A 22,967-nucleotide genomic window follows, 5' to 3' on the forward strand; every position below is an offset into this window, starting at 1 on the left:
GATGATGGTGTGTGTTGCACACTGAAGTCAGTCTGGGGGGGGGGGGTGCTCAGAAGGATGAAATCAGCTCTGAGGACATGTAAGATCCACAAACAAAACAAAACTGGAGACAGTAGGCGGAAGTGTTCACATTTCATATAAATTATTTATATCTAGACTATTCTTTTTTTTTATCATTATTTTACTGGTCGTGTGGAGCATCTTCTTAACACCCTTGAAATATATGTTTTAAATTATCTTATTGGTCAAGATTAATACTGCTTCTTAATACCTTTTCTAAAATGCAGATCTTAGCTGTGGTCACTTCACTTGCCTGACAAATGAATCAGCCGTAATACGACTGAACGTTTCCAGGATGCCCCTTTTATACCCAATCATGATCCTCTCACCTGTTACCAATGAACCTGTTTACCTGTGGAATGTTCCAAACAGGTGTTTTTGGAGCGTTCCACATCTTTCCCAGTCTTTTGTTGTTCCTGTCCCAATTTGTTTGAAACATGTTGCTGCCATCAAATTCAGAATAAACATATATTCACAAAAGTCAATGAAGCTGATGAGGGAAAACATTAAATATATTGTCTTTGTGCTGTTTTCAGTTTCAATCACGTTTTAACAAAAAATTCATTTAATGATTCCCAGTACAGTTAGCAGATGTGTTGGAAATAAATTTGAATGGAACATTAATAAACAGAATATATGAGTGAGTTGAACATATATCAACAAAATCAGGTTCTCGTTTTATAACTTTACTTACTGAAGTGACAGTTTGCATGTTTGTATGTGATGACATAATTCAGTTTGGCTTAGGAAATTGGTTGAGCATGTTTTTAGAGGATTATTGCAAGTCCATGGGATGTGTTTGGGGGTGTTAATTTACATCATTCTGTTCACTTAAAACAAACTCACAAACAAATATTATCAAAATAAAACTCAACTGCATGCACAGCACACATTAAAGGGACATACTCTGCTGTACATGCTGACACACTACAGATCAATATGGTTGAACTGAACAGTTATTGTAATAAGATACCGCATCTCAACACGTGCTCCACCAAACAGCAGAGGAGACCATGAATAGAGCTCACAGAGGGTCACATGCATGCTGATGGTCTGTTTATGTTGGTGGTATGAGTTTAACATGTGATTAGGTCTAAACTAATCTGTGCTAATCCCATCACGGTCCTGCCGTAGATGTAAGATGGGCGCCATCTAGTGGTGCTGCTTCAACAGTAGAGGCACTGTGTGTAAAACAAGCAAATAAATAAATAAATAAATAAATAAATAAATACAGGAAGTACTTTTGACTTGTATTTTTAACGTTGAGCAGCTTCAGGAAAAGATTACTGCAGAACATTTTTAAATATCTACATTCTTAATAAAATTGTCTTGAGGCAATAAAACCACCTTTGAATCTATCAAATTCTAATTTGTTTTACAGTACGGCTGCACACGTGTATACAGTTAAACAGTGATTTTCAAGCCTCGCACAGTAAATTTCATGACAGCAGATTTGAGCAGAACCAAATCTGAACAACTTCCATTTTCAAAGAGTGAACACACTCAAAGCTGCTGCCGATATCCTGCGAGATTGCACTCTGAAACTGCTGCCAATGTCTGCTGGCAGAGATGTGATTTGCCAGTTAGTGAAATCTGACAAAAATTCCAAATGAGAAATACAACTTCAGCGTTTATTGTGATAAATGTTGAGGTAGTTGTCTTCAAAAATACATTTCGAGGACTGGAATCCAGGATTTGAGGCAGGTTTGGCCGAGCTTTACAGGAAGCGAACCAAACCAGGGGACTCAACAAATACAAATAACGAGTTGTTTACTTCATTAAATAAATCCCCTCAAGATCTTTTACTTGATATGTGTACTTTTCATCCAAAATGCCAGTTAAACCCCTTTGATTCAAATCCACTGATTCGTGTTCAGATGGCACGAGCAACAGAATAACATGTCGCCATTTGTGGACTGTTTCTGCAACAAGAACGAACAGCTTGAACGGAAATTATCTGAGCATCATTTTTGCTTGTTTAGGGCTTATTGTCTCTTGGTTACATCTTAAAGTTAAAGCACAGAACTCAAAGTTACCAAAACACACATCTGTCGTTATCGCTGCAGAACTAATGCCAAGCTAAAATGCTAAAATGCAAAGCTTACCTGAAAAGTAGCCAGCGTGTCTGTAGCATTTATTATTGCTATGATTTGAAAGGACAAGTCTGGGGTTCTTCAGTAGCTCCGAGCCCGTTGGTCCTGCTGAAGATGTAAAACTTTATAAATTTAATTTAAAAAAAGAAAATGTTAGTTCATGAACTGTTAGTTCATGAACTCACAGATCTGCTAATCAATGATGATGTTCCAGTCCTATTTTGAGTTTTACTGGTGGGTGATGCTATCTTTTATATTTGCCTTTAAAGCTCCTTAAAACTGTTTCTGTGTGGAATTAAATATTCATGACTAAATAAGCAACAATCAAAGTCCTAGTTTGGGATTTGGTGTTATTTAATAAGAGTTTAACTCTCAATAACACAGCTAATCTGCAGCATGAGACTGTGTTTGATCAGACTGACAGTGACCAAACAACCCACCACCTGTCGTCAGACTTACATTCAAATGTCCCTAAATCCTGAATGGTACATGGAAATATATGAGATCACCTTTTCACACCAGAGAGAGGAGCAGAACACAAAAACACAAATACAGAAATCTCCCATGGAAAGTCATCAAACTGCTCAAACTTTGGCAGGAAATGATGTAGGACTTCGTTATTCTTAGTCAGAAGGTTGAGAAGATGTGTTTTCAGGGCCTTTAGGTTGGTGCAATAATGTGTAAGCAGCATTTTAATCATGTAGCAGGTCCAGGTGGTGCTTAGCATACACAATCCACGAGAGTAATGAGGTGGTTATTTAAACTATAACAATTAATCTGACAGCATGTGTCTGCAAAATATAATATTTACTTGTGTCACTCACTTTATGTGAAGCTGCAGACTGACATTATGTTTTACAATCAGATAAAATACTTCATCCCTCACCATTCATCCCTCATCCTTCATCCCTCCATCCCTCAATCCTCATTCCTTCACCCCACTTTTCTCCCTCTGGACCTTCATACATCCCTCCTTCACCACCTCAGCTCTCCTCCATCCATAACATTTATTGAACCCTTCTACATCTGTATCTTACTGGTGTGGACTGTTAAGAGAAATTGCAATAACAAGTGTCCTCCAGTGGATGTCAGTCCTCTAATGTCTAAAATTTAAACTGGATTTGACTCTGTGGGATTGTTGGAATTGAAGTGTGGAATATACCTATGTTTATTATGTCCAAGCTGACAATGACCTGAACCTTTTATAGGGTAGACAGTATGAGTGAGCAGACTTCAACACCAGTATTGTCAGGCTTAGCTCAGTGAAGACATATCTGTGGGGGGAGCTGACCACCAGCTCTGAACCATCACTGTAGTTCACATCCAAAAAAAGGTTTCCACAGAAACGCTCAGGGCTCATCCAAACAGTGCAGGTCAGAGAAAATAGCTTTGAGAAACAGAAATAGGTCGAGGTCTTCAACATTTTTATCTAGGCTATGCCCGTTCCCGACGGGTGTTTGGGGATAGCCTGAGGTTAGACCTGAAAAGTGAATCAAAAATGGAATGGGTCGTTTAAATAGGGCGCACGTTTCTGCGCTCGGCAAGTCAGGAGGATGGAAGCATTTTCTCAAGCAGCTCTCAGCAGTCACGTTGGGGAATAGAGTGCAGAGAGAGACGCACGGCGCTGCCTTCACAATACAAGCAGCTTGTTCATTGTTCGAGCTGAACAGAGGGCTATTTTTCACTTGTCACCTACACTGGCCCATATAGTCTCCAAATACATTCTGAAATGCTTGTTTCCACAAGTGGTTGTCTCTTTGGGGAGAAGAGGACTGCTGCCGCCCTCAGATCATATATGCATCATATTGGGCACACAGATCATACTATTCGGGCATCACTCTTCAGTTCTATATATAAGGCTATAAGGCTTGCTAGCCATACGCTCTATTTGAAACATTAAGTCTAATGTTTAAACTTCATTGATTTTTGTAAATATCTGTTTATTCTGAATTTGATGCAGCAGCACGTTTCAAACAAGTTGGGAACTAAAGACGGAAAGTTGTGGAATAATCCAAAAACACCTGTCTGGAACATTCCATTCCACCAGAATTTTGACATTTGTGGCTTTACGTGAAATATCTCAACAACGTTTGGATGAATCTAATCTTAATTTGTCCAAAACTTTGCTGTGAGACCAAGTACCTGCAAATCCAATCACATTCCCGTCAGCCGCAGCTGATCTTTGAGTTTAGTGCTGATTAACAAATACCGACACAAACAACTAAGACAGTGAACATGTTGAAGAAGTTTAGCATTAGTATGTTAGCATGCTGTGTTAGCATTTAGCTCCAAGTGCTACTGTGCCAAATAGAGTCTGACCTGTCTTCTAAAATTTCTGTTATTGGAGAAAAAGTGTTTCACAGTGTTATTATAGGCCTGAGGTTGACTGCTGGCTATTTCAGGTAGTATCGTATTTGATGATAAAGACCTTTGAGTGAGAGGTTACCTCAGAATTTACTGAGTGAATAGTTTGGCGACTAAATTGCTGGCTCTTATTGTGATGTTTGGTTTTGATGTAGCAACTCATGTAATCAAAGCCTATTTTCTCCTACAGGAGACAATAAAGTAACCTAAAGCTAAAGACACACAATGTATTCTGTGCATCAGGCAGCAGCTCCCAGTGGTGCTACAGCCTCGCATTTTCCTTCGTTCCCGTGGTCTGTGATGTCTTTACGGTATCTATTACTGTGTTATCGCGGCTGCTGCCTCACGCAAATCTTTTCATCAGTGCTTCACTAAACTGCATTTTATCTCCCTGCTCAGATTTGAAGCATCAAAGACAGACACGATACTGGCTGATGCAGAGAGTGGACGGTCAGTAAACGAGTCCATCAAGTGTAATGCAAAACGGCGCCAACATATTTGAAAGCACGATACTTGAACGATCTCTTATACATAAACACATTTTTATTCAGCCTGATATAGGTTACACATGGAAACAAAAAATCAAAGTCTAAGAGAACTACTTCCCTTTGTGGAGCTAATGATATGACAGTTTTAAATCAGCTTCAGATCCCCACTTGACAGCTTTCAACATTAGCTGCCGTGGGTTGTGAGGAATTAAGCATAATCACATGCTACGACTGACCTGAGGCTTCTTTTGTTTTGTTTTTTTTTTCCTTTCTTCAAAAATAATACAAAAAGAAAACACATCCCCTCAGCAGTCATTATGTAGGTTTTCTCACTAAATGATATGGAATGTTATCTTGGAAATGCAGGTAAAAAGAAAACTGCTCTCTGCAACAGCAGAAAACCAGATAAGAAGAAACTGAAGGGAAAAATGGTTCCCAGAACTCTGTTCCCAGGCTGCTACTGTGTGTGAGGCAATAAGAAAACACCACCTCAGTCCAAAGTGTGTTCAACAACAAAAACAACTGAAACCTGCTGCTGTGATTCAGTCTCATAATCCTCAAACGTGGATATGAACAGAAAACACAACCCCGATGCTCGATAGCACAGAAGGTACATTAAATTTACACTGCTTGCAGATCAGCTTTGGAGTCTAATATATTAGGACTGACAGTCATAGATACAAAGCAAAGACTGATGAGGGGAAAAAAAAAGGGGGGGGGGGGGGTGTCTTAACATTTAACTAGTGTTAGTCTTCTTTTTTTTACTTGTAAATTTCACCAAGTGCAAATTTTCATTTACATTACATAATAACCAATTCTTAGAAATTGTTCATTTTCTATTATATAACAATGAAAAATGTTAAACCTAGCCATAAACCACCCCCCCGCCCCGCCCGTTCCCACCAGCTATCCATCAGAATATCTTAAAAAAAGGAATCACTAAATACATGCTGCAATGACACCCACCAATTTGTTTGAAACTTGACCAAAGCCTCCTTTTGGGCTCCTCTTACAGTACACTGTTACTGTCAGCGTGCGTTTATAGTTAAAATATATATATTAATCTATAATTAAATAGTATGCCTCTTGCACAGTCTTGCATGCATTGAAGAGCATTTTGGGCAAGCTGTACAAGAAGGAGAGGCGTGTGGACGGACTTGCTCAGGCTGTAGGCTCCGGGCCAGGTCCAGGCACTCTTTCGCCACCTGTAAACGGTTTTTGCCCTTTACTCCTTGCAACCGCGTCAGTCCAGAAGATGGTTCTCCAGTGTGTTTTTTGTCAAGTGAGCGTTTGTCTATGTGTGTAGGTGAGTGTGTGTGTGGTGTGTGTGTTCGCGTGTGTGTGGTCCTAAACTCAGTTTCACAAAAGAACTGTGTGGATCACTGAAGTTTTGTTCCAAGCTTTCGTTGTCTGTTCCTAGAAGAGAGAAACAGAAAGAGAATGGAGTCTGGCAGCAAATGCAAGAGGCTCGGACGTACTGCAGGCCTGGTCAGCATTCACAGCAGCTCGGTGTTCAATGGATCTGCTAGCAGTGACAAAGTAAATCCATGCAAATCTTTTGCCTTCAACTTTGACCTGTGTGTTTGTGCTACTGAAGCGCAGCAGGCCATCCTGCCAGCGCACTTTCAGAGAGCAGAGAGTCTAAAATGGAGAAGGCTACTGTAGCTTGTTAGCTGTTTTGTACTATTTGCTTTATCTTTTGAAGAAGCAACTGCTCTCTAACAGAGGCAGACTGTTAGGAGATAAAAGCCAATGGTACAAATATTTGAATAAACTGTGTGAATGCCTCATTAGCAAATGCTTGCTAACATGCTCGCTAAGTTCCAGTAAGCAGGCTAGCTAGGTTGGAGAGCTTTCCTCCCCTCTTCAGTAACTCTTTATTGAATGAACAGTCCAGAGAAAACAGGAAGAAGCTCGGGGAGCTATTGTGACTGATATGTTAGCCGTTAGCTTGCGAGCTACCCTAGCTCACCACTAGTCCTGCGTGTACTTAAAATGTGTCCTTGAGCATGGCCAAGGTTACCAGGTCATGTAGGTTTACTTCAGTGTGCCACTTTCTGGTGTGACTTAATGGTGATGGATGCGGTGCAGTGGGTGATCCTGTCCTGACAGCCACTTACCTCGCTTCTGATCTGGTCACTGTATACTCAAACCATAAGATGTTGGGGATCAGGCTCGTGTCTCGTACCAGGAAGTACTCTGATATTGGCCTATCATCATGAAAAGGGAATTTGAGAGAAGAAATTATTAGAGAAGCTCTCAGAGACCAGTTTTATCCACTTATTCAGGCTGAGGATGAAACGTCTTCCCCTGTGACGAGAGAAGGAAGCCGAGAAATGAGAGCACTACTTACCACGCTGCTATTTTGGGGAATAATGGTGTCAGCACCTCCTGCGTTAAAAAGAACCAGACTATGCCAATCATACCACCGGCAATTCCGCCGTAGAAAACCTGGCTCCAGGTGTGATACAACAGGTAGACCCTGAGAAACAAAGATCGAGAACACACAAATTGAGTCCTAAACTAAACAAAGTCGAGCAACATGCACTTCAAATTTTCAAACTGTGGTGGTGTTGGGTGTTGGGTGTTGGGTGTTGTGTGGGGGGGTGGGGGTCTCTGGGAAAGAACAAGTCTTGATTCAAAACCGATTCTCGACTGAAAGAATAGAAAAGGGGGGACTGTTTTTGGTCTCTTGCTCCAGTTTACTATATGCTGAAGCATTCACTGGTAATGCATTGAAATACAATATGAAACATAACTAGCAGTTAAGGTAAACCATCCACAGCCTTTTCATTTTAAAAAGTTAACGGCATCAATTAATGATTTCATCAGAAAGCATCTCACAGTCTCCTGCCTGTTTGTGAATATCAGAGTGCTCTGCTGTGTTGTTAACGGTGTATCTCCAGCAGAGGAGAGCAGCCTGTCTGCTGCACCATTAGCTTTTGAGGTGAAGCAGACTGAGCGCCGATCCACAGCTGGTTTACGTTATTCAACGTTGCAGCGTGTGGTGGTCAGACCGTCTCATTTGTTACTGTTGATGGCTGCTCCGACCGCTAACGTCAAGTCTATGAATGGCGCCGCAGAAAGTTCACAATATACCTCAAGTTCAGCCTGCAAAAGGTAATTACAAGAGGACGAATTACAAGACAACAGCACGTGCGCTGTAGATTGTCTCGGTGCTGCACTGCCCTCGCAGTTGAGTCGCACCTTTTTCGTTCTATGAGCGTCATCACGTTATTATCTCATATTCAGAAAATTGATTTTGTATGTGATTCTGAATTGTAGGGGATAATAAAAATTAATATTCTTATAGGAAGCGACTTCTTCACCCACTCTTACACCCTCAGTATCACACTTGGTGTGATCGCACAGCCAAAGTGAAGTTTCACAGGAAGTAGCACTATTTGGTTTCCTTTGCCAGTGTGAGCAGACGGGTCAGCCAAACAGTATTCAACCATCAGTCATTCCCTTACCTGCTGTATGAGACTGATAAGGCTATGCCCAAGAGGATGATGGACAGTATGTGTCTCCACAGCAGGTCCACACATCGAGCGTTGTTTGTCTGATGCATTCTGAAATGAGAGATCAGCATGCGTTCATACGCTGACAGCACCTGATGAGTGATGATCAAAAAACATTCACGTAATAATGAAACACAAACCCTGCGATAAAGCAAGTGAACTACAGATACAAATATGAACAGCATGCTTGTTTACATGAATATGATGTAGTCAACCACTGATATAATGCATGTATGCATGACACGACTAACTTCTAAGAATTTCACAGCTGCCTGTTTCCACAAACACCAAGAAGAAACAATCTCACCTTAAATAAAGGAAAAGAAAGAAGTAAACAACAAAGAACCAGATAAGCTGGGAATGACTTGAGGGCATCCCATACTCTGTGTGCAGGGTTGTGTGAGCCCCTGCAGAAAGATGAAAGAACCTGATATAAAAATACATTTACAACATGGAGTACGTCTTCATTTAAATATAGAACAAATTACTCTGGCCAGGGTAATAACCAAAGTTTACAACTAAAGTAAGCACATCACATTACTCAACTATATAGAAATACCTGGCTACTGCTGGGTGTAACATGATATAATCCAATTGAAGAATATTTGTATATTCATCCCTCTTTGAATAGTAGTAAATGCCACTTGTGATTAGTCTCTCAAGTGTGAGGATTTGCAGCTTTTCCCTATTTTACATAATTGTTAACTGAATATCTTTGGTTCTTGGACTGTAGATCAGACAGAACAAGACATTCTAAAACATCGCCTCACTGTGAATTTTAATTTCCATTTTTGACTAAAAGGACGAATCAATAAAATACTTCTACAGATTGAATAATAAAAACAATCATTAGTGAGGGCAGGGCTGCAGCTAAAGTATTGTCATTATCACAGGTGATGCTCTAAAATATGGAGCTTTGGAGTATTAATGTTTAAATGTACTCTACATAACGTAGGGGGAGGAGAGAGCGCTGATGGACGAGTGAGAAGGAGCATTAAGTATGGACATTAGTGTAGACTACTTGTGGATTTTGTGGAGTGATGTCTGACTCACGTGAATGTGCCCTGTGCAGGCTGAATGCACTGTCTTTTAATTTTATTTTTTTCCACCTGTAGTACTACATAATACAGTGTGACGAAGATAAATTAGACACCTGGGTTAGCAATGTTCTGCACCCCATCAGATAATGTTTGATAAACATCAGAAGAAGATATTCTGGTTATTGTGATGTTTTTGCAATGCTGCCCAACCCTGCCAGCTAAAACAAAAACACAACAGCTTGTTGCTTCACTCACCTGCACATGGGCGCGGCTCTCTGAGAATGTGCTTCAGCAGCCAGTTCACCCCTTCATTCAGGATGAGCCCACCAAAGAAGGAAATCTGTGTAAAAAACAGCAAACAAGCTCTTACAAACGTCTGGCCTTCCTGACACCTGCGTTCAGGCTCATGTCAGACGATTAACAGCTTAACAGATGGGCTTTAAAAGTGATGCTCTTTCTGAAAACACCATTAAAGGTGCATTTGCAGAACTCACCGTGTGCAGTTCCCGTTTAAACACTATGAGTGTAACAAAACCCACAAGGATTGCTATGGGGAGGAGGCTGATGTAGGCCAGTACTTGTCCCGTCAGATCACCTAAAACACAGTGACACAGTACTTATGTAAAGGCATATCATAAACAAGAGTAAAGTCACCTAGCACTGGTGGGAGTGACACTGAGAGGTCCTCAGTGAACCCGGATGGTTGAAATGTTTAAGTTCAGGTAGGAAGCTGCTGTGATGGAGTAGCTAAGAAATCATCGACTTAACAGACCATATCAGTTCACTTTGTTCGTAAAGACAGCTCGGCCAAATGTGGTTTATGCTAGTTATACTAATCAGTATCAGGCCAAAGAGCTAGCTACTACGTTAGCCATAGCCCTGGCCACAATCCTATAAGGTTAAATAGTTAGCTATTTCCACCGCAGTCATTAATCACATTTTGCTGTTCGAAATGAGTGAATTTTGTCGAATAATTATGACTGGATACGGCATATCAGCTAATTTCCGAGAGAACGTATCAAAACCGATATTAAAAAGGCTAACAGGCTAGCTAGCCTTCATTGTGGACACTGTCGCCAACTGCGCATGCGGCGTTGTCTCACTATTTTGCAGTCCCGGTTACATTCCCTGCTGTGCTCGAGCCCTTACAGCGTCTCACAATTTGGCAGTATCACCAACGGCCGTGTCCATTCAATAGCGAGAAAACATGCACTCTCTGAAAATTACGAAGCGGCCGCTGGTTAGCAGAGCTTCAGTAGTTAGAGGAAGATGTTGAGTTTACGTACCCTCGGGGAACTCTACGTGTGTCAGAGATATGGACCGCCATCGAGGTGGTGCCGAGCACTGCTCTTCCAACGCCATCTTACCCGGACACAACCGGGCAGTCCCAGCGAAACGCCCCAGACACGTGTCTAACCAATAGTGAACGGAGCTCTGAGCTCGAGCGGGCCCCGGCAGCGCAGGAGCCGTCCAATCCCAGCCGCGCACTGGAGATGAGATATTCTGCCCATAGAGAAGAATTATTGAATGGACAAAAATCACAAAAGTCCAGCACTCCACATTAAAACAGCGAACTGCATTCATTCATTCATTCAAAAAAAAAAAGAAAAGAAAAGAAAAGAAAAGAAAAGAAAAGAAAAAAAAGAGAGAAAACAAATTAATGTCATCATTACTAGCTTGATGTCGGTTATTAATTACTTACCACCTGAGTCATCTACAATGTCCTGATCAGGCATTTGCCCAAATGTACTGTGTGGAAATTTATGCGGTCAAACGATCAAATATTTGTAAAACTATAATACTTGAAAACTATTTTTTAAACCTTCACGAATGCTTTTTTTTTTTTTCTTCAGATCAGTTATGGGCCATTCACAAGAGTAGGACTGCAGCTAATGATCATCTTTATTATTGATCATTATTTCGTCTATAAAATTTATATTTTCATGAAGATAAGCTGAATAACAAAAATACCTCTTTTTATAATGCAGTGCAGTTAAACAGCTCCACAAGCTGCAGCGTAGAGCTGAATCAACACCTCTCTGAAGATGATGGTCGTATTTAATGCAGGATTTTTGTATTTGACTGCAGTAGTTTTTGCTTGGTGTACCTTGAAAACTGGAACAGTGTAAAGCCACCAGCAAACCCCTGCAAAGCAAATAACACTGACCGTTCTGTACTTGCATATGTGGGTCCAGTATGTTTTCATGCAGAGAAAAAACACTCTAAAGCAAATGTTGTGCAACCATCAATACCTGAAAACAAGCAAATACCCCATCTCTCAGAATTAGAGGAATCATGACCTATTTCTGAGTTGGTATTGACACTAACTTCACGTTAGATACAGCCATTTCCATCCACATGAATTACAAATAAATATTGATATACGAATGGTGATATTTCTCGGTTTCCAGGAGAACAACAAAGCAGAAATATCACCAGACACCAGAAAGAGCTTCAAAGATTGTTGAGTATGGTGGACGTTTGAGAAGAACCATCAATGCAAATGCATCTAACAGTATGAATATTAATCAAACACAAGGAAGTATTCATTTCATAAAGGATCCTGAAAGCTGCTTGTTTTTAAGTTGAAATAAAAGAAGTTTATGGACAGAGCAAGTTACAGGTGCAGGATCTGTATCGAGGACTTCTACACCCAGACCTTCCCCCTCCATCACCGTCACATTCCCTCTAATCAGTAGAATATTTAGCCATCATATAGAAGAAATACAAACAGGTACATTTAGACTGACCAAAAATGCCTGACCGAGGAGATGAGGAGATGAGGAGACGTAATGTAAGGTTTCTAAATGTGTTGTGCACCCTCCACTGGCCTAATGTTGAATCACTACAGAACAGTCTCACATTACTGACTTCTACTTACCAAAGTGTGATTTTATTACCTGAAGCACTTTGGTAGTAAAATGGTTGCAGCACATTCAACAGCTGTCGTCGCTTTGATGTCCCTGTTTCCTGTCTCGTTTCCTCGATTGGTCTCTCTCAAATAAAGGCAAACATTCCCCAAATAATAAGAATTTAAAAAAAAGAAACAGAACGAGCCGTCATCAGTTGGGAAAAGGCGTAATAAACATACTGTTTAATAACAAAAAATAACATTTAATATGGAGAATCAAAATCAATTTACAGTTTGTGCTGGCGTTGTAATTTAACAATAGAAAAGACAAAGGCATGAAGAGGACACTTGTAATGTACAGCACTGACTTGCAAAAAAAAAAATTCTTTCCACATTTTGGCCATCTGAAATAATCCACTGAACACACGCTAAGTAGGAGAGTCCATGCCCGAATGTTCACTTTCAAATGATTCAAACTTCCTAAACACTTTTCTTCTAAATGGGATTTTCCAAACTAACAACAACTCGAGCTGCGTCTGGGTCTAAATGCTGCAGGGACACGCTGACTGATGCATTTCACAGGATCCACACGGCTGACATGCAAAGGCTGTCGGAGGAATTCGTCTCAGATCGTCATCTACTCTCAGACCACAGAAGAAGCAGGTCCATGTGTGAACGCAAGACTAAACATCTGTATGATGCATACTGCAAATATAGTTGAGGCTCTACAAACAGACTAAAACATGGGTGAACATTTCTTTTAAAGCAGCGTAACAGGGATCGGACCACACATGTTCAACAGTTAAAACTAGAGAATTTCAACATTTTAAAGATGGAGACTAAAACAAAACCTTTGGACAGTAACCAGAATATATTTCCATTATACACTTTTCTGGGAAAGATAGTTTCTCTACTATACAGCAGCATTTACGCTCTATCAATAATATGTTGGCTCTATGATGCAATAAATAATTCAATATGTCTGTATAGTCTTAAACTGATTCTTCAGAAAGGGTTGTAGGACATTCCCGGATCTTTCCGCTTCTCTGATAAAGTGCAAAATGCTTAAAAACACAAAGCTGCACATCTGTCGAAACAAAGAGCCTGTGTGTCTGTGAAAGCTCTATTTACAGTCACGCTTCAGAGACAGAAATGATCCTACAAAGCTAAAGACTCCTGACAGTACAGTTTAAGGAGAACACAATGTTATTGTACTGCAAACACAGCGACAAACATGTCTGAGCTCTGAAGCTGAGAGGCGTGCTGCAACACGAGCAGGATTTGGATTATCAAGACCACAAAACACACACTTACATGATTATGAATAACAAAAAGATGACTTATGCTAATGTGTATGATACACTGCTGAAAGCCTAAAATGATTTGACTGAAATGTCCCTTTTCTCAATCACGCAGGCAACCATGAGCATACATTCTGTTTCAACTGCCGTTAATAATAAATAATCTTCATCTTCATCAAAATTCATTAGATACTTAAGTATTTGACAGTTTCTAGAACAAAAACTACACTCTATGTAACACTAATCTGCTTTTACAGTGGCGGAGTTGTCCGTCTCGGGATCACAGACACGGGATCCCCTCTGTGTCTCAGGCTAAAGAGACCTCGGGGGTTTTCTTCAGTGCACTTGTTATGAAGGTCTCACTGGACAATGCCCTGTTCTTCATCACAGGTCTTCATGAAAGCAGAAAAAAAAAACCTTGCTAAGACGAGTCGATGGCACCGTTTCATCTAGAGGTCGTGTCAGTTTTAAAATGTTCCGAGAAGAGAGCAAGCGACGCACGGTGTGTGTGTGTGTGTGTGTGTGTGTGTGTGTGTGTGTGTGTATCATGATGGAAAATATCCACGTGTTTCTATTTATAACAGTGAGACTGAGAGTTTTTCCACAAAGATGTCAGATTGTTACACCCATGAAGACATTCTGACTGGCCACAGCATGAAAAGCACAGGTCCAAATGATAAAATCAACGATGGCTGAATTCCATTTAGCTGCTTCAGTTTCAGCCTCCTGGCGTTGTGCATGCTGGCTCTGTCACACTATAACCAGCACTGCATGATCGTTGCTGCTTTAAGTGACACAAATTCTATTGCATCAAAACAACAGATTTTTTCAAATCCACTTATCCTGAACTCATTTACAGCCAGTAACCTTTAAGATTATCGTGAACCATATTCAGGACATACTGTCTGTCCAGATTTTACATCGAAAAACACAGATTTATATGTACATATACCTTAGAAACTTTGATACTTTTCCCTAATAAAAGTCACTATTTATTTTTTATTGTTTATCCTGTGAATTAAATCTTTGCAAGTTGTACGATGTAGGCTTAAATATTTGGAAGTAATTCAAGTGGATCAACCAATTAATAAATAATGAGCATTATTTACTAGGATGTAACACATTTCCTCATATTGATTTCAGGTTTTAGTGTTACTGATCTTTCCCTGAGAGCGCGGACGTGTTACGCAGCTCCAGATATTTATTTTCTGTTCCATCCTCAAACTGGTATTCAGACAGATGTTTTCACACCTGGTTCTGTGTTATTTGAAGTTTCTTTTTGTGCCTCTGTGCCGCTTACAACTGATTAATATTCATGTCAAGACTTTAGAAAATGGAACCATTTGTAGAGCCGGATAAGCTAGAAGACTACAATGAGAAGAAACTGGTCTGCGATCATTCAAGCTCTATATGAGTAACATGTTAGCACCCTGCGCTAATGTTACATGATGTCGTATTGCATTGAACACACTCTCTTGGATATGCGCCGGCTCGATTAAACCACACTGGAATTAATACTTCTTCAGATCAAAGATGATTCAAGAACATCAGCGAGGACACAAATCCATTACGTCCTTCAAGTCTTCAGTCGCCGAGCCTGTCAGGAATTATCACAGTTTGAACAAATATCCCCCCTTTAGTATAAAACATACAAACGCACAGTATCGACAGACGCTCGCACTGTTACTTTTCACATAATAATGACCATGATATCCCACAAGCCAGATGAATTAAAGGTGACGATGCAGCCACTTGTTTCCCAAAGAGACCTGATCCATGTGGTGTTTTTGTAGAGGGCCCAGTCTTCATGTTTTTGTTGGGTGTGTTAGCTATGAAGCATCCATGTCACCCAACGAGGCAGAGACAAATCCTCACACGTCTGAGATCACATGACGACATCAGGCATTCCTGATGCACAGCAGCCGATAACATCGTCCAACCGCTCTCCCTCATTCGCTCAAGGACAGGTGATACTGTAGATCTGCTGAAAATATATCCTCTGACAGTAGTTGTGTTTGATGAACACAGATGAATGAACCAATAATGCTGGTTCTCAGTGTATCACAGGAGCATGAATCAATCCAGTCTTAATGGAGATAAAGAGCAGGCGTTGAGCCGTGAGTCATTGCTGCTCTCAGCTCGCTGCATTCGGCCTGCACAAGCCCAATGACGGCCCCAGTCGTCTTAGTTGGGCCCTGAAGAGCCGCCTGTGTCTCTGGGGAGGGCACCATTGAGCTCCATGAGGCTATCGATTCCCAGATAGCCCAGTAAAATCTCACTCCGGCGGTGGGAAAGGTTCAGGACGTCCTCAGCCAAGCTCTGAGCAGAGGTGAAGCGGACCTTGTCGTGATCAAACATATCCTTAAGGTACTGCACGATTTGTTGCTGCAGAGGAAAGAAGAGAAATGGATGTAGATGGTGGTGATTGTAGCAGGGTATTTTACACATGAAGGTTGGTTTACTTGTCATGGTTAAACCCACTCAGTCTTCTCAGGAGCAGCTGTTCATCAAGGCTCAAAAAAAGAGTTTCTTGGATTTGGAGTCCAAATTTATACCAGAAAGCCTCTATTATCACCCGAGGGAATGTCAAACAAAAGATGCTAGTGAGTTGCATTGTGGGAAATGTCCTCATGACAAGTAAAGTGAAGCTCATGAGTAAAATCATCGGAATGCCCCTTTAAATGAATTTAAATTACACAACAGTTTATTAAATAAATAAATAAAATAACACTTCACAGCCTCTTAGTTGTGCCTGCTCTCACCTTGAAGATAGTGCACACTTCACTTAGGTGCTGCCTGGGTCCCAAAAACCCAAAAGCTAAAACTGGGCTCACGTGTTCGGATATGGCATAGAAGTGGGAGATAAAACCATCAGGAACCTACGGACAGGAGTAAAAAAACAATCCCTCAGAATCAATATTAAATGAATAATAATTAAATATACAATGAGAAACAAAGATGCGATAAAAAGCTCAAACTCACCATAAGAAGACGCCTTTTTGCTTTCAGGACAGACCAGCAGGCAGTCGCCAGCGCCTAACAGAAGAGCACAACATTTATTAGAGTAACATTTACCAAGTTATCACTGGCAAAATGAAACAATGTGTGTGTTTGTGTGTAATTAACCGTCTCTTTAAAGCTGTCAGAGAGCCAGCGGTTCCTCAACACAGCCACCACAGATGAGGGAGGGCTCTCCAGGTCCTCAAAAGCGTCCATCAGGATGAAGTCCAACACTATGTCGAAAAAGTTCATACACACCACCTGCAGGGATCACGACATGAGAACTCAGTCATTACATTTTCTCAATAAACAAATAAACAGAAATTTTTCAGTGTCTCAAGTGATACGGTCCTGTTGATGGGTTCATGCTATTCCACTGATCACCAGCAGGTGGTGGTAATGTCCCACAAAATGGAGCAATGCACCTCTATTCTATGTTTCAATTCATTGTGAATATCTATTTGAAGGCTGGCCTTTCATATGTATTTCGCTTATTTTCTTTTTCTCTCATGACAGCCTCTTTTATTTATTTCATTTCATACTTATTTTAGGATGACGCATGTTAATCAACCTCTGGAGGTGATTTCAACAAATATGTTTGGTAGAAAATCGCAGAGTAGCAGAGAGGACTCTCAAGCAGAAACAACCACATGTGTTTTGTCCATCTTTTAAGTGATCACAATATAAATAAACCAAGTGAATCACTCATATGAAGATTCGTTTGCCATCTACACAACCAACTGCAGTATGAGCTTAAGAGTGAGCTTCACACTGAATAAAGCACAGAGTAATCTGAGTGTTGGCCGTACTTCAGTTAAAGTTTAATTCAGGTTGGCCACAGAGTATCTCAAGTTCACGTGAGCGGCCAGAGTATCCCTGTTCCCTTGAATAAAACAATAAACACACATGCTTCCAGTTATACATAAAAAAGTAAAAAGGTATCTAATCTAAGACTTAATCTCCTCCATGTAATAAAGCCTGACAGATGATGACAGATGATGGTAAACAGCACACGCAGGGTCTAATGTTGAGAGGCACTTGCTGAAAAACAACACGAGAAGGAGATAACGTGACACGAGTGACAGCATTACTCACCCCTCGGCCCTCCAGCTCCATCTTGGTGATGGGCCATGTTTCCTCTCTCTGAGTGTAAAGCAGCATGTCCTCGTAGCTCTCCAGGAAGGCTTTGGGACTCTGCGATAAAAAAGGCAAAAAAAAACAGGACAGGAAGTGATGAGTTACAGCTGCGCAAATAAGTCCACAGAAGAAGAAGCTTGTCGGGTTCATGCAAATAAGACAGGTTAATAAGAGAGGATCCAAATGAGCGATGCGTTACCTTGTTTGCCTTCACCATTAACCCCGTAATCATTTGCTTGCCGGTCTCCATGAAAAATGTGCGGTGAGTTTCATCTAACAACAGCATCTGAAAAAAATGCCATTGTTTAAATAATTAAGTCCATCTAAGTGAATCATCATCTGCAAGTGAGGCAGGGAGGGACGGATCAATGCAAAGTACAATCATTCAACACATCTGCTTTCCATGCCAGACAGATGAGACTGGAGAACAAAGCTAAAATCAGAAGTTGTGGAGATGGTGACGATAGTATCATCCATTATTCTGAGTGTGAGGCACACCGTGAGTCACCTCTCCTCAATGCAGCTGCTGTCTTTTTATTTGACCTCACAGCTTTTGTCTGGATGTCGCTCAAGCAAAGACACCTGACTCCCTGTTGCCCGTCGATGCCAAGACCTTGTGTTTGTTAGAGTGTGCTGCAAGGTTTCTACTGGGGTGCCATTACATGCACCGTGCCACACAATGCCATTTTAAAATGCATCATGGGGGAGGAAAAAAAAACATTCCTGCTGAAAGTAACAGAGCACGAAAAAGGATAAAATCCATGAGTGTTTTCTAAGTTTAGTTTGGCTGAAGGTCACTGAAGAGTTTCACAGGAACAAGCCTGACCTCGCTCGAGTTGCTAATTTACAGCCAAAGTGATTTATCATTACAAGCTGCCTCATGGAGCTTCTGACCACTTGAAGTGCTACAGAGCAGTGTTTTCACGAGGATTGGAAATTTTCAAAACATTAACAGATGACTTTAAAAAGGCAAAACAAACAAAATAATAATCCAAGCTGAAGAGTGACGTACGGCGTACGAGCCGAAACACACCTGGAATGCTTGTCTCACACAGTGAAGCTTGGCAAGGAAGTCTTGGTCACCAAAACATTCAAGTAATTCAGTCCTGGTAGAAAAAAGGAAGAGAGGTGTGAAATGCATCGAAGCCTGCCAAAGTTTCAGGCTGTAAAACCAAAACAATGACCAGAAAAATGCTCCGCAGAGCTGAGGGCAACTGCAGAGTCAAGAGATCTTTTTCTGTGGTTTTGTCACTTTGAGCAACTTCTTTGACATTGGACATGTTCATTTAATCCACTGTTAATCTAAAATATACTGATTATTGCAGCTCTAAGTATTTAGGTACAGATGTTACACTTGATACTTACCTCAGGGACCTATAGGCCACTTTGCTCTCCCGAACTAGAGACAAGGCCTCTTCATAAAGAGCAGCTGGCTTGAGCGGCTGGTAGACCTCTTCTAGAGACATGGCATCAAACAGCTGCACAGACGAAACAAACACGCCTCAGCATACAGCCCAAATACTCGTATGTGTATTTGATACAAATACCAGTGGAAAATCAGTGACTGCCATCTTCTCAGCCTTTCAAGGGCCGAGGAAAGGAGCTAACCTCCGCAGCCGAGAAGAAGGAATCATCAGAGGTAACAGTAGTCGCGTCATCATCTTGGAGTCTATGGAAGCTCTCCACTTGAGGCAAGATAAGAGTTCCTTCACTCTCTGCCAAAGGAACAAAACACAAAGGTACACAATGAGTACTCCCACAGAAACTGTAGTACTACTGCTACAGACCCAAGACTCTGCATCAATCCCACTCCTACTTTAAGGTCACAGACTGTACGTTAAAGCTCAACATGACTCCTACCAAAGTCTGCCAGCACGCTGTCTGTAGGGATACTGCTGCCAAAATCCTCTTGTAGGTGGTATGCCCTGTGCAGTAGGGTCTCCAGTTTCTCAGCAAACGCTTTATTATGGGTTTCAACCTGAAGTAGAAAGAAAAAAAAGCATAAAAGTCATCCGACCATGTACAAGAACTTTCAGCAGCCTGTGCTGGTGATGACTGATGATTACCGCAGGAAAGTCTCCACACGCTGCCCCCTGCAGAGCCAGGCTGTTGTTGCTGGAGGTTGAGTGGGTGTGATGGCGGATATTCAGGGCCTGTTCCCACTTCTGTAGAGCTTCCTCGAACAGCTCCATCCCTAGTAGGAAAAGGGCGATTAGACTCAAATACTAAGAGTCTAAGTAGAACTTCTCTTCATGTACATGTCATACAGCTCATGTATTGCATTTTTAGTAACCTACCCATCAAATAGAGATTCTCTGCATTTGCATCCTCTACTGCTCCTGATTCTTCCACCACAGGCTCTGCTTCCCAGGGGGTGGACGGATTGGCCGACTGATTTGGAGAGCTTGGGACACGCATCTATTCCAGAAACACACACACACACAAAAAGAGACACATTAGGAAAATGTGGAATAAGTAAAACAGTAAGTAAAAATGACACATTAGTTTTAAATTGTAGAAACTAACAGATGCCAGGCTGTGTGAGGAACTCGAGTGTTTACTGGGGGCCAGGGAAGAAATTCCACTCATGGTGTCATTGCTCCGAGTGCTGGGACTCATCATCTGTCGGCCGCTGAACGGACCTGTACAGAGAAGAACATGCACTTCTCTAATGTTGATATACCAGTAACCACAAAGCAAAATCATCATTTCAAAATTTCCACAGTGGACTTTTCCCCCCTCCAAGCATTCAGACAGGCACACCTCTCTTAAACGATGAGGGTCTTCCCGTCTTCAGCAGCGCTTCAGGTATTCCCACGGTCTTCTGGCCCTCCTTCCCTTGTGTTGCCTGCTTCTTTTTTCTCCCCCGCCGTTTCAGCTGATGAGCGGTGAGAGCCAGAGCTACGCTGCCCAGTGCTGTGGCAAACAGCACCTTCTTCAAGCTTGGGCTAAGCTTCAGCTGAGAAAATATGGACTGAAAGCAGGAGAGGCGAACATAAGCTGTCAACATAATGGACTCTACTAAACACTTATTCAGCCAGTGTTGCTTATATTTAATGAACAAGTCTACACGAGACAGTAAATAGTGCTTGTGTATAGAGATACAAACTCTGTATAAGCAAAGTGTCTTACCTGCCCAAATGTGGAATAGAGAAACACCGGGATCTCTGCCACAGTCATGGCCAAAGCCTGGGCGATGGACATGCCGTCTGCTTGTTTGATCGACATCTCTGACGTCCAAATGCCTTCAAGCCGCAGCTCTCCAAAGCTCCCTCACATTCACCCTAAACAAGGTCTCCTCTCTGCTCTGAGATCAGCCAGCTCAGGGCTTGCTGATGAACCGTCTGTCGTCATCCACTCCTGCGCTTGTACTCCACGCTGGTCCAGTGTCTGACCGTAGGTTTATTACCCTACAATAGATAAGACATGAAATTACATGAGTGTGCCAGCCTCCCTCGTTAGAACTGCATTAAACTGCACAGGCCTTATAAAAATAAGGACATGACATCAATAGACATAATTGTCACTACAACAGGGCTCCAGAGTGAAAACCCTCAATGAAAGGTTTGTGCAAAGGTTCATGGTTTAAGCTGGAGAAATCAAGCTCGCATTAACTGTTAAACAGCACAGCAACTTGGCATCTTTCCAGCTACTCACAATCTACACTGTCTGGAATGCAGCTGTCTGGACCAACCTGCCCTACACCTACTGTACACGGCAAAGAGCAGGTGTAGCTCCAGCGTGAGACTGGGCGAGTTTTTCTCGCTCTTTGGTACTAAAGTATCGACTGATATAAAATAAACGATCTTTTTCAGACAGGACAAAGTACTGATAATGGAGAGGCTGCTAGCTGACAGACACTTGAATGAAAGGCACATAGCTAGCGAGGCAGTTAGCCCGTTCAGGTAGCCGAGACCAGGAATCAAATTTCCAATGTTTCACGTAAAATGCATAGCAAATCTAGCTCTGTCTTTGACAAATGTGTTAATGCCAGGCCAAAATCAGCCCTAGCAAGCAGGCAACAGCCCACACAAGCGAGGATGCTAACGTTAGCTAGTACACTTAGCTAGCCTGGTTCAGGTTCATGTGTCAGTTCGCATCACAGCATCATCAGGTCAACTGGACACTGCCTGCAGGGCGTTGAACTGACACCTCGGAGGCATCAGCGGCACTGTGTACGGCTCACCAGCAGGACAACTAATAACATAATCCCTCACATACTGTAGGTACATACCGCGAGCGTCCAAGGCGGAAGGGAAGGACATTCCTGTGTCACAGTCAGTGAAAGCCGCACACTAGCTTTTTGCTCGGGGGCGAGGGCTTTAGAAACTCAGGAATACTGACACGAGCGCCAGCCAATAGAACGAGGAGTACAGATGGTTGCTTTTTTTCTTGACCAATCGGATGGGAGGTGAGAGGAGCAAGTGCTTTTACAATCCAATCAGGTCGTAGATCGTAGAGCATGGACAAAAATCAAAAGGTTGTAGCTGTCAGAAAGTTTCCTGTGGTGCATAGATATGTGAAAAATGTCGGTAAAATAACATGGAAGACATATAAATGAGTTATGCTTCTTATAATCTAAATTATTAAGTACTTTAATTATCAATCAATCAATCAATCAATCAATCAATCAATCAATCAATATTCCTTTATTTGTCCCGCGAGGGGAAATTCCAGAATACAGCAGCATCAGTAAAGATTAATATAAGAAGTGCATGCAGACTAGAAACAAAAACAGTATATACAAAAGAGTGAGGATTTAAATAAAAATAAAAAGAAAGAAATTGTAAAAAAAAAAAAATGTAAGAAATTGTAGATCGCGTAGATTATGCCTAACAATTTAATAAAAGCTGGCTCTTTTCTTGGTACTTTTGCATCTGGTCATGAATGGACATTCTCGCCAGTATTTAGCTAACAGGGCAATCTTAGTCAGGTACAGACAACCACCTTTGTTGATGTTTTTATAAGCAAGCAAACAATCAAAGACGCTCGAGCACGGCTACCGTATATTATCGTAAAGAACGTTTTTAAACATAGGTGGCTGACTATGTTAGTACAACAATTTCTGCGACTTTGTATTACGGATTGTTAAATTTCCGAGGGCCATTAAGG

At 41.5% G+C, this 22,967-nt stretch overlaps 2 protein-coding genes across 2 annotated transcripts; both read right to left on the reverse strand.

Annotated features, from left to right (window-relative positions):
• Positions 1-5,040: 5,040 nt before the first annotated feature.
• On the reverse strand, positions 5,041-10,961 carry dolpp1 (dolichyldiphosphatase 1). The gene is made up of 8 exons (XM_076758935.1): positions 10,853-10,961; positions 10,061-10,161; positions 9,822-9,906; positions 8,834-8,933; positions 8,479-8,577; positions 7,359-7,487; positions 7,126-7,215; positions 5,041-6,421 (listed from the first exon to the last, which is right to left on the reverse strand). Exons 1-8 carry the CDS (start codon positions 10,926-10,928, stop codon positions 6,385-6,387), a joined length of 717 nt encoding a protein of 238 aa, XP_076615050.1. The 5' UTR covers positions 10,929-10,961; the 3' UTR covers positions 5,041-6,384.
• Positions 10,962-12,628: 1,667 nt separating this feature from the next.
• On the reverse strand, positions 12,629-22,185 carry miga2 (mitoguardin 2). Its single transcript, XM_076758454.1, has 16 exons — positions 22,090-22,185; positions 20,988-21,265; positions 20,619-20,829; positions 20,382-20,497; positions 20,153-20,273; positions 19,922-20,049; positions 19,716-19,833; positions 19,464-19,570; positions 19,221-19,333; positions 18,889-18,961; positions 18,055-18,141; positions 17,814-17,912; positions 16,845-16,979; positions 16,701-16,754; positions 16,481-16,597; positions 12,629-16,103 (listed from the first exon to the last, which is right to left on the reverse strand). The coding sequence occupies exons 2-16, from the start codon at positions 21,081-21,083 to the stop codon at positions 15,903-15,905; spliced, it is 1,776 nt and encodes a 591-aa protein (XP_076614569.1). The 5' UTR covers positions 21,084-21,265; positions 22,090-22,185; the 3' UTR covers positions 12,629-15,902.
• Positions 22,186-22,967: the final 782 nt, after the last annotated feature.

The sequence above is a fragment of the Chaetodon auriga genome, chromosome 19, assembly GCF_051107435.1.
Source record: "Chaetodon auriga isolate fChaAug3 chromosome 19, fChaAug3.hap1, whole genome shotgun sequence".
NCBI classification, from domain to species: domain Eukaryota; kingdom Metazoa; phylum Chordata; class Actinopteri; order Chaetodontiformes; family Chaetodontidae; genus Chaetodon; species Chaetodon auriga.

Coding starts and splice junctions, on each gene's coding strand:
- miga2 (XM_076758454.1), bottom strand. CDS start 21,083: ATGTCGATCAAACAAGCAGACGGCATGTCCATCGCCCAGGCTTTGGCC. Junction 20,050..20,152: donor AGAGAATCTCTATTTGATGG/GTAGGTTACTAA, acceptor TTTTCCTACTAG/GGATGGAGCTGTTCGAGGAA. Junction 16,980..17,813: donor TGGAGCTGGAGGGCCGAGGG/GTGAGTAATGCT, acceptor TGATCCCTGCAG/GTGGTGTGTATGAACTTTTT.
- dolpp1 (XM_076758935.1), bottom strand. CDS start 10,928: ATGGCGTTGGAAGAGCAGTGCTCGGCACCACCTCGATGGCGGTCCATA. Junction 10,162..10,852: donor ACACGTAGAGTTCCCCGAGG/GTACGTAAACTC, acceptor ACTGTGTTTTAG/GTGATCTGACGGGACAAGTA. Junction 8,934..9,821: donor AGAGCCGCGCCCATGTGCAG/GTGAGTGAAGCA, acceptor ATCTTTCTGCAG/GGGCTCACACAACCCTGCAC.